The sequence below is a fragment of the Magallana gigas genome, chromosome 4 (genome assembly GCF_963853765.1).
Source record: "Magallana gigas chromosome 4, xbMagGiga1.1, whole genome shotgun sequence".
Taxonomy (NCBI): Eukaryota; Metazoa; Mollusca; class Bivalvia; order Ostreida; family Ostreidae; genus Magallana; species Magallana gigas.
The window spans coordinates 37,298,633-37,310,885 of record NC_088856.1 but is presented as its reverse complement, the minus strand read 5'-3'; the positions used below and the strand labels follow the sequence as shown (position 1 = coordinate 37,310,885).

General features: G+C 32.6%; 2 protein-coding genes across 2 annotated transcripts; one reads left to right on the top strand and one right to left on the bottom strand.

Annotated features, from left to right (window-relative positions):
• Positions 1 to 1,179: 1,179 nt before the first annotated feature.
• On the bottom strand, positions 1,180 to 4,037 carry LOC117682417 (E3 ubiquitin-protein ligase TRIM71-like). The gene is made up of 2 exons (XM_066080722.1): positions 3,556 to 4,037; positions 1,180 to 3,109 (listed from the first exon to the last, which is right to left on the bottom strand). Exon 2 carries the CDS (start codon positions 3,060 to 3,062, stop codon positions 1,410 to 1,412), a length of 1,653 nt encoding a protein of 550 aa, XP_065936794.1. The 5' UTR covers positions 3,063 to 3,109; positions 3,556 to 4,037; the 3' UTR covers positions 1,180 to 1,409.
• A 5,696-nt stretch (positions 4,038 to 9,733) lies between these two features.
• Positions 9,734 to 11,718, top strand: LOC105337502 (basic salivary proline-rich protein 2). Its single transcript, XM_011442228.4, has 2 exons — positions 9,734 to 9,903; positions 10,975 to 11,718. Exons 1-2 carry the CDS (start codon positions 9,817 to 9,819, stop codon positions 11,581 to 11,583), a joined length of 696 nt encoding a protein of 231 aa, XP_011440530.3. The 5' UTR covers positions 9,734 to 9,816; the 3' UTR covers positions 11,584 to 11,718.
• Positions 11,719 to 12,253: the final 535 nt, after the last annotated feature.

Here is a 12,253-nt window from a genome sequence, read left to right as displayed (position 1 = left end):
GATCTGCGCATGTTATCATCACCAATATTTCATAGTTTTCTTAGGTTTAAAAAGGTTTCGACTGCATAATCGATTATCTTGTTACATGTAAAACTGGATAATGTAGATTTCATTCTTGTTAGCTTCTATATACATGAAGAGCTGTGAATTAAAATTAATTTCCGTAAGAAATATAGGGAATTTAATGATACTTTAAAGTTAGTCGATGTGAATATATTTTAATAGTCATTGATGGAAAACATATTCGTCATTATTTACACACTTTGTTTTTTTGTTTTATTTTGCTCGTAAGCGGAATCAACTTATATTTAATGCTTACTAAATTTGGTCTTTCAATATAATCAGTTTAAGTTTGAAAAATTGTCTTTTTCTAGAATTTCTTTTTAAATATATTTTTTTTATATTGCATGGAATTGAGTTTTTTAAAGTATAAAACTTAGGAGGAACATCTTTTGGTTCAAGTATCAATTTCAATCTAATTTTGCATAATATGTATATGATGATAAAGAGCTCCCTGCATTCCATTCATAAGCTATCGTTAATTGATTATCTTTATTCATACATACCCGTTTATAGTACAAATACAAGGACAAATTAAAATTAACAAAGTTAAGATCAAATGTTAAACAAGTGACATTCTATAACATACATTCCTCTCTGTATGGATGTTTAATATATGATAATATCTACCTTTTGAAATTATGCACAGCTGCCAAAAATAATTGTTTGGCGTCAATCGATGTAAAAAAAAAGAATTGAATAATGAAAGAATAAACAACTTTTGCATGTTGAAATAATTAAAACATATAATGATTCAGTCCTACTAAGGAAATAAACTTAATTTATATACAAGTATTTTACAACAAATTTGAACCCTTTGCCATTTTAGGCATATAGGAAGTTGAATAAAGTTGGAGATTGTCACTTATGTTGTGCTACATATTATTTAATTTTAATAGCCAAAATAACACTGACACGGAAACAAATAATGTTAAATGGAAATATAAATATTTTTCCGCTGGAATACTTTGCTTTAATCGATCGCACTCATTTCCGATTTGCAAATAATATTGATTACATGCTATTTAACACTCTAAGGACTTATTTGAATGACTCAAACTGCTGAAAACTTTTTTCGATAGGAACATGCAATATCTAATTTATCAGCGTTAAATTTGCATCTTCAGAGGTTTTAAAATCTTATAAAAAAAATTCACATACATATATGTAGATACATTTCCGGTTGTATTATTCATGATTGTCATTTTCATCTTTACATGTTTTGTTTTTCAGATACAAACACAAATTAATATCTTAAAGGACATGTAACCGCCTGAAAGATCATTATATCATTTCAAATGGGTAGCAAAGACACATTCATCAGGAAAAAAATGTGCACTAATCAGTGTCTAGAACATGTAATTTTGAATCAATTTCATATTCCCCGATTTCCACTCAGCCACAAACAGGTTGTCGTTGGTGTCCACACATAAACCGTAGGGACAACATATATCGCAGTTGTCAATGTAGCGGAGGAACTGTCCGTCCTGATCAAGGATATGGATACTGTGGTTGTTACAGTCAGCCGTCAGGATCCGACCCTGGCTGTCTGTGGTGATGCCGTAAGGATTAAATGATCTGGTGGCAGTAGTGGATGGCCCATTGTATGTAAAGCGATATTTTCCTACTCGGCTGGCCACAACTACTGCACTGGCCCAACAGATAGATACACAGATATCTTCATTCCTATTTTCATTAATGTATTTTATGCCACCAGGTGAATACAGAGGGAGACCGTTAGTATCAAACTGGACATTTTGTTTCTCCTTTCCTTTTGTGCTACAGTAACGCACGACTTTTGATTCTCTGTTATTATCACTGTCCATGATTACCAGGAGGTCACCAGAGGAGGTAGTACAGACACCATGGGGTCTCCATTTTCTTAATTTTATCTCCTGTATCTGTTTTTCCTTCACTATGTTCAGAGTTTGATTAATGTAATCAGTATATGCTAGATAGCCTTTCTTTGTTATTGTAATGTCCTTTGGCTTATTCCCTGACTTCGTTTCTATTGACTTCACTAATTCTCCTTGAAGATTGAAGAGCCTCAGGATATGGTCATTGCTGCACGTCCACACTTCTTGATCACTCTGACAACACACACTGTACAACCGATTTATTTCTTCATGTTCAAATTTTATATCTCTGATTATTCGTGGTTTTTCAGTTTCTGGTCTTTCATTCGGAGAAGCAAAAATTACTGCAAAACCATGTTCATCTGATAATAAGAGAGAACCGAACTGTTGATAGATATGTTCTTTTTCGATCTTTTGAGCCGTAAATATACCCCTTGGTTGGGCCGATTTCTGTAAAGGGTGCATTTCCTTAAAATGACTGTTCCGGGATTTATATGCAAAGATAAAACTTATATCATTTGACTCTAAAACTGTTTGGAGATCTGTTATAAACTGTGTGATTTCAGACATAACGCAAGTGATGTTAATTTCCTCTCCGCATAAGACGGCCAAACTGTTGGATTCCATACTATTGACGTCTGTTGAAAGTTTTTTGATAATTGTATCTATTTCTCTGTGCCAATCATCTCCATTTTTCTTAATTTCTGTTCTCTGTTTCTCATAGTGTATTCTTATATTGTCTTTTTCCGTCTGGATTTTGGAAATATTGTCATGATATTGTGGATAAATTATTTTCTCCAGTTCTTCTAAATCCCTTTTCAACATTTTTCTTTTCTCTCCGAAACTTTTTACAATGTCCATTTTTTTGTGCTGTTCATGTTCCCCAGAAGAAATACATTGCACACAAATAGGAATGTCGCATTGCTCACAGTGTATTACGCATTGTTTTGGTGAGTGTTTAGAACATGTAGGAGTAGATTCTCGTTTTGTAATTGGCTCCACTTTATGGTCTTTGGATTCATCTGAAAGATGATCCCCGACACAGGCTTTACACAAATGTATTTGACATATTTCACAGTGCAAAGAGGTGTGTGTCTCACAGATATGACACCGTAATACGTCCTGGGCACAACGTCGAGGATCCATGGTTAGACACCATATATTTGGTTGGGCATTGTAGATTTTACTTTTTTCTTAAAATGAAAATAAAAATGTTATTGTTTGGTTTCTTTCCAATGTTTTTTTTTAACATAAAATTGTTTTCATAAAAATCTATTCCAAAGTTATCAAAGGTTCATTGAATATTTTGCTTAGAAATAAGGCTAAACTAAAGTCATCCAAACAGCTATACATACATAACAATTGGTGAAATATAAAATTCAAGTCAAATTAATAGCAATTCCTTCTAAAAAAGCGAAGCAAAACACCCTCAAACCCTTAATTGAGAACTCAGAAAATATGAATTGAGAACCACGTGTAACAAAGTTTTCATAGTACCACAATACCATTATTTTCTATTTAACCATATCACTATATCATTTATAAGATATGTAGTGTACTTGTTGTATCAATATATAAAATTTAATAGTCAAAGCTAAAACGACCTCGATCTTGTTATCAAAAATATATATATACTTACCGTCAGCTGTTTGTTCAATAACCGATGTTATGTCCCTCTAGACTTATTATAAGCGTTTTACCTGCAGTTGTGATAAAATAAACCTTGGCCTGTTTCAGCAATTAGGTATTTCACTTGTAATAAAAATGAAACACAGTCTTAAGACTTTCATTGATTTTGATGATAATGTAGGTTGCTGGAAGTAAAACATATGTCCTATGCAGTTAAATTATCCATGGTGCCACAAATAATTTCCTGATTAATTTAGGAAACAATCTATGGGAAAATATAAATGTCCTTATATTGGTGCTTCAGATCCACTTTCGCTGGGGTTTGAACTCAGGGTCGTTTGAACCCACCCTCTTAGCAGTGAGCAGCCAGTGCGCTAACCACTTGTCGTCTAGGCAAGAACAAATCTTGCTTTTGTTGACAACCGAAACCTAGCGCACTGTACGGTTTTTCAATTGAGGTAAAATGTAGAAAAACGACAATCTGAGAGGGTCGTGGCGATACACACTGTAGAGAAATATTCATATTATAAGCACAAACATTGCAATGACTATGAATTTGACAAAGATTTATATTTTGGATAGATCAATAACAGAGATATTCGTCGTTTTGGAGCTCCCTATGTTTTGTTTGTCTTTTACAGAGATATGTTCTCTTGCCTAAACCGAGAGTTACACACGTGTTGCTATGAAGCAAAGTGTGTGAATTGATAAAAAAAAACATCAAAGAGTCAGGGAAATTTCCGTGTGTTTCCTATATCTGCATTGTTCTTAACAACTCTGCAGCTGGGTAGCGGTAAAATGTTTCGTTCTTTTAATTTTCAGCTATTATATGACATATTTATAGCAGTGACAAAGTAGGTTTTAATACATACATGTATCTCGAAAGCCACAACAGACTGCAAATTAAAGTGTTATTTGCCGTACGCAAGTTTATGAATCAATTTAATTGCTTTTTAAACGGATTTTCACATCCTCATACGCTCAGGAAATTTTTTATGGCGCATTATCATGTGCTGAAAACTGCAGGTTTAAATTTTCTAAGTTGGTATGGAACACCTTTCAATATTAATGACGTGGATAAAAGTACAGTACATGACTTGATTGACCCTTTTCGGTATAAGGTCATGTACCCCTTCAATTGGGAATTTTTGATCGACAAATTATTCTACTGGGAAAACAGTTTAAGATTTATGACTCAACTCAAGTTATCAAAAAACCAAAAATTCTGTACAGTTTTCTTGGTTTACATTTGCATAAACCATGATTGCTCATTAAATTAATGTTTTCATCAATATAAACAATACTTAACAGAACACTAAGATAATTTGATTAATATATTAAAGGGTGTGTTATTTAGCATAGTTAAAAAATCAGCATTTATCTTTCATATCGTATAACAAACACTACTCATTTAGTTTGAGAATTTTTTCAACGGGGTTAGGTAAAAAACAGTCAATTTTCAATGTGGAATAGGTCATAATACAGGACCCGCGTACAATGGATATTATCCCCTGCATTATAATCAAATTACGTTCACCTGTTTACTTTACAATATTTGCCCCAAAAATATTCTTTTTAATTTTATGAAAAGTATCATTTATAAAAATCCCAGCGGCGTTCGAAGATATAACTTACAGATGCATAGCTACGCTCAATCCCCTTGCGCTTCATGGCTAGGTAATTTACTTTCGAAAGAAAAAGGTTATAAAATTATATTTGATTTTATTGTTTATTCGATAAGAAGTACGTCTCAATATTAGTAGTCCCCCCGACAATTGTACATGTAGCGCAGCGGGTTAATCATTTTAAAAATTTCAGCTGTCAAAAACTTTAAAACGTATATCTAGTTAAATATTGTAAAATTTTAAAAATTCTGAACTGGTAAAAGTTTTTCAAATACAATGCACTCTAATTCACATTAATATCAACAGATGACTATAACACCTTGAGTTATATTCTCAAATCTTATTTAAATAATGTGTTACACATGCCGGTATAAGTAGCATAGTCTATACATATAGTGTGAGGAAAGTTTGATACATTGTAAATGTTTTTTGTGCCATAAATTTGATTGTTTGATGGTAATCAGCAGGGTGGAAACATATAGTTCTGGATCTTTTTAACCATCCCCGATTTCCACTCAGCCACAAAAAGGTTGTCGTTTGTGTCCACACATAAACCGTATGGATAACATAAACCACAGTTGTCAATGTAGCGAAGGAACTGTCCGTCCTGATCAAGGATATGGATACTATGATTGTCACAGTCGCTCGTCAGGATCCGACACTGGCTGTCTGTAGTGATGCCGTAAGGATTAAATGATCTGGTGGCAGTAGTGGATGGTCCATTGTATGTAAAGCGATATTTTCCTACTCGGCTGACCACCACTACAGCACCGGCCCAACAGATAGAAACACAGATATCTTCGTTCCTATTTTCATTAATGTGTTTTATGTCACCAGATGAGTACAGAGGTTGACCGTTGGTATCAAACTGAACACTTTGTTTTTCCTTTCCTTTGGAGATGCAGTAACGCACGACTTTTGATTCTCTGTTATTATCACTGTCCATGATTACCAGGAGGTCACCAGAGGAGGTAGTACAGACACCATGGGGTATCCATCTTCTTAATCGAATTTCCTTTATCCGAGGTTCTTTAACTATGTTAAGAGTACGATTACTGTCATCAATATAAGCTAGATAGTCTTTCTTTGTTATTGCAATGTCATTTGGCTTATTTCCTGACTTGGTTTCGATTGACTTCACTAATTCTCCTTGTAGACTGAAGAGTCTCATGAAATGGTCATCGCTGCTTGTCCAAACTTCTTGATCACTCTTACAACACACACTGTACAACCGATTTATTTCTCCAAATTCCGTTTCTATATTTGTTATGACTCGTTTTGTTTTTGAAACTAGCATATCTTGGCAAGACGACGGAGATGCTTGAACATTCATTGTACTTCCGTATTCATTTGACATTATAAAAGAACCAAACTGATGATAAATCTGTACTTTGTCGATTTTTTGAGGTTTGAAACTGGGTAAGGCAAATTTCTGAACAGATGGTAAGTTAATGAATTCAGCATTGCGGGATCCATAAGAAAAGACAAGACTTACATCATTTGATTCTAGAAGTGTTTTAAGATCAGCAATAATATGTGTAATCTCAGAAATTATGCGGTTGATATTATTTTCTTCTTTATGTAAGATGGCAAAATGTTGAGATTCCATCTCATCAACGTCTGATGTCAATTGTTTGGTAATTGCATGTATTTCTCTATGCCAATAGCCTCCATGCTTTTTAATTTCAGTTCTTAATTTCTGGGATTGTTCATTCAGACCAGCTTTGTGAACTCGAAAGTACGATGAAATATTTTGATATTTTGGAAAAATGGATTTCTCTAATTCTTCTAGATCTCTTTGCAATACTTCTTTTTTCTTCTCGAAACAAATCAAAATGTCCACTTTTTTGTGTTGCTCATGTTCACCAGAAGAAATGCATTGCACACAAATAGGAATGTCGCATTGCTCACAGTGAATCACGCATTGTTTTGATGAATGTTTAGAGCATATAGGAGAAGATTCTCTTTTATTTATTGGCACCACTTTATGGTCTTTGGATTCATCTGAGAGGTGGTCCCCCACACAGGCTTTACACAAATGTACTTGACAAACGTCACAGTGCATAATGGGGACAGCGGCTTCACATAAATGACACCGCAAGACATATTGTGCACCAAGACTGGGGTCCATGTCACAGCCTCTCTTTATTAAAAAAGGTAGACATTTTTTATTGATTATTTATAATTTGCTACAATTTCACAATCATTTCGCCATTTTAAGTTTTCTTATAAATGAATAAAGCTTGTGCGCATTTATATATATATATATATATATATATATATATATATATATATATATATATATATATATATATATATATATATAATATATATATATATATATATATATATATATATATATATATATATATATACACCAAAGTTACTCGTTTTGTTTTCACCACACATATAAAATATAAATGGATGCATTGGAATTGGTAAAGTCAGAACTGTAACAAACTATAATAATTGTTAGTTTATTTTTTAAAAAAAAGTTTAGATACACTGCTGTTACGGTCATATTTTGCACTATTCACTATTTTTCTTCTCTAGATTTATTATTGAAAAATGATATATCTATACTAGAAATGAATGTCTTCTGTCCTCTTTAAATGAAAAATAACACTCTTACCAGTAACAATTTATGATCTAGTTTTTACTGTATCTCTTTCAGCACTGTATCCTTCCACTTGTTAATAACATGAATAAACCTAATGAATGTCTTTTTGACATTGTAATCTGGAGGTTGAATGCTGAAAACAGAGCCAATAAACACATGACTTAAAAGCTATTTTTTAGCAACAAATATTCTTGAAAAATCAATTCCATGTAGTTGATTGGCTAGCTCTTTATGAGGAATAAGTATTGTAAATACTATATACCTTGTCTGATTAATCTGTTCCGAAATAAGACGTACGTTACAAAATAACAATCTAAATATAGACTGGATGATAGAGATGAGTTTACATATAATTATGTAACACTTCTCGGATTTTAGATATCGAAACTAGCAACGAATCCAATGGCTATCACATGTGAATATATAGAAGTGGAGTTCCGTCATCTCATTTGCACAAAGTTGATACTTGTGTGCACGTGGTCAGATACCGCAATGAAACATTTTGCATCATTGAAATATGCGTTTACAGTCTAATATTTGCATTCTTTAGTAATTTTGTCTTTGATTACATTACGAATCGATTTTGTATTATAGCGCCCAATAAATTCAAATGACGTATTGTTGAGGCGGGGTTTTTACAATTAAAGAAATAAAATCACATAAAAATGTTTACATTCTAATATGTAATTGTACAATTGCTGAACATTCTTTAAATATAAGTAAAAGTATTCTTTGAATATTATGAGATGATAATTTCGGTCGGAGCTGATCAAATCTATAACAAAGCTCCTCTGACTTATTTGATTTGACTACGCCCGACCAAAATTTCACATCATAATTCTCTAAGAATGATTCTCTACTCCTTAAATGGTAGAGTTTTTATTATTCCATAAAGGCCCTTTCTGGGTTGAAAGATAATATGTAATACATGTATAATTAATACGTGGTGTATGCATTCAACTTATGATCGTAACTTTAACTATATTTAATAGCTAATCCGTTTTTAAATTAATCAATGTGCGTGTGTAGATTTTGATGTGTGAAAAATAAGAACAGAAAGAGGAAACTCGTTCATAGGAAAGAGCTTATATTTATTTTTCATCATAATGAAAAATGATGCAATTATAAATATCTAACTCATATAAACATCTGATTTACATACAGAACTGAAAAAAAAACTCGCTAGTTGGCCAGCTGTAGAAATGCGGAAGAAAGTTTAAGTCGCAATATTACCACTCACAAAATCAATTTTTTTTAAATTAATTTTAAGCATTCTTAAAAAGCTCTGAATATTATGCAGCGGTTGGATTTAGTAGTTATGATTCAGAATACGTTGTTTTTGTGAATTTAATATACTCTCTCTCTCTCTCTCTCTCTCTCTCTCTCTCTCTCTCTCTCTCTCTCTCTCTCTCTCTCTCTCTCTCTCTCTCTCTCAATGACAGATTTACAGTATCAATAAATTAATTTATATGCAGGAACTAAGCTTATTATAATTCATATTGCAAAACACCCCCTTCACCTGCTTATGCTACAAATCCTATAACACATCAATTGTATTTATTCCAGGACTGTGTAAAAAAAATCTTTTTAATTTTATTATATACAATACACAGAAATTAAAGTTTTGTTATTGCATACATTTGAATGGTATACCTAATCCAGCAGTGACGCCATTCACAGATGCGTAGCGGATTTAACCTGTTCTTGACTTTTGAACCGAAATGAATCTGAATTAAGCCAGAATTAAACAAAATTAGATTTAAACTTTTCAACCTGACTGAATCCAAAACTGAAAAAAGTATTCTATACAAAACAGGAGAAAGGTAATTTTTTCACCATCATTTTTTTTTTCATTCTATTTTATATATGTATGTATTAGAATTATAAAATGTTGAAAAGGTTGTTATGTTATTAGCTGCGTGGATTTTCTGTAAAGCACTAGGTGAACCTTTATGATTAATTATTTTTTAAGCTATAAAATCTCTAAATCGGCATCTATCCGGTTGATGTGAAGTTCATCGTTGAAATGAAGGTGTTGATTTTTCTGGCCGGGATATGCACAGTTTGGGCATTCCCTTACAACTTCAAACGGGAACTTCTTGCAAAAGCAAAGGTTTGTTTTACTGATAAATATGTAATACATGTACTTTATAATGCATACAATTTTTATCTACATATATTCTGTTAAAATTGTCAAAGCAAATTTCAGAGTTTATTGTACAATAATATTGAATATACTGAATAAAATTCAATAATGTACATTAATTTATATATTTTGGCTTTCATATTGTCATGAACGAACTAAAGTTATTTATTTAAAAATGTTTTGAACTTGTATAATTATATTATAAAGTCTGAATTTAGTTGTGATATATTTGAATCTACCGAGTATGATTCCCTATGTTTCTTACGAAAACTTAGTATAATATTTTTAAATCAAAATTCATATCTCTATGCAAACTATAACAGGACTGAAAACTACTTGTCCCGTTTATCGACTGGTCGAAACCTACAGCGACTTAAGAAAAATCACGGACTGCGCGAAATAATTATGATGAAGGCAGACTCAAATTACCATAGGAGACGATTTGGCTCTTTGTTTGAGCTATCGTACTGATTTACATTATCAGTTATTTAGTTAATTCAACCTACTTTTTACAATCACTTTATTAATTTCCTAAAAGAAAGATGTAAATATTAACAAAACAAAAATGCTTTCTTTAATGATTCATGCGGGTTATGAAGGTAGGAATCATTGCAGAGAAAAATTACCTCAATCGGTAACACAGGTTAAGGTTTTTTTGTTGTTGTTATTTTGTTTTTGTTTTTTTGTTTTTTTTTTTTTGCCGTGTTTCAAACTTCATATCCTGAAAAAAGGCATTTTTTGTTTAAATAACTATACACTTAACGATCAAAAGTATTATCATATTGTTTTTTTTTTTTCTCATGGCTATCCATATTGAATACCTGATAATGGATTTTAATTCATTTTAATATGAATTTATCGATCAAAGATTGCATGCAAGATTAAATTCTGTCGGCATTTCAGTTGTACAGTAATAATGTTAAAAACAACGTAAAGTGTATAAAATTTAATTTCATAATATTTCATGTTTTATAAGATAATATAGATAAGATGATGATAATCCGACCTTTAGTTTATGCCTTTGATATATTGCTTTAGATAGATGATGGTGAAAATAAAGAGCCTTTGAGATGTCCCCCAGAATACACCGGACCGAATCCCTCCCCAGAATGTCCTCCTTCAAAGCAGACAAAACGCAGCGAGGACCAAGGTGAAGGAAGGGAAAGACCATCGCCATCACAGGAAAATGGACGGTGGCCAAATCAGATAAATAAACAACGCAGATACATAGAAAGGCGACAAGAGGAACAAACTCCGTCGCCACAATGCCCACCGCCACCGCCACCCGGAGAGGAGAAGGACTATCCACCACCGCCACCAGGATGTAAACCACCACAGAAAGAAAACAAAGATGGAGAAAAACCACCACCACCTCAAAATGAGGAGCAACGCAGATACAAAGAAAGGCGACAAGAGGAATCCGAGTGTCCACCGCCGCCACCACCTGGAGAAGAGAAGGACTATCCAACACCGCCACCAGGATGTAAACCGCCAAAGAAAGAAAACAAAGATGGAGAAAAACCACCACCGCCTGGAGAAAAGGGGGACAATCCACCACCGCCACCAGGATCCAAGCCGCCCCCACCTCAGAAGCGTGTCTACGATTTTCTTCGGTCTCTAGAAAACATTCTCTCGGAAGAAGAATAGTTTGGATATCCTAGACATGCATGTAGGAAGAAAAAACGTTAAAAAACCCGATATTCCTTAATATTGAATGTGATTGACTCTTAATTACACTTTGTGTAACTATGGTTTTTTCTATTACATTTTAGATATTTTTTTCCCAATAATGCATTGTATATCATACTTAGATATAAAATGATTTCTTAATTACTTGAATTTTAATTTGCATTAATTTTGTTTTATCGTAGGTATATAACAACCACACTGTACATGTATTCACACATTTGTCTATTAAAAAAATATATCTTCATTATGAAATGAAAAGAAGCAATTAAATTGTTTTGAAAATATTTTATTGATTAATCAATGTGACTGGAAAACAAGTAATTTAAGGAATAAATAATCTTTTTTTTTGAGTAGTATGAGGTGAAGTGATATACTTTTGGTCGGGCGTGATTAAGGCCCAGACCGAAATTATTACCTCATAATATTCAAAGAATGATTTCTTATTACTTATTTTGAATAATTTTCAGCAATTGTACGATTAAATATTAGAATATTGATAATGCAAACATCGCTTTCGCCCAAAGAAGTCGTCATTTGAATATATTGGACTGTACATTAAATAATCGATTCGTAGTGTTATCACAAAGACATTGAAAATTGTATGTTATTACTTACAGTCCCTATCACT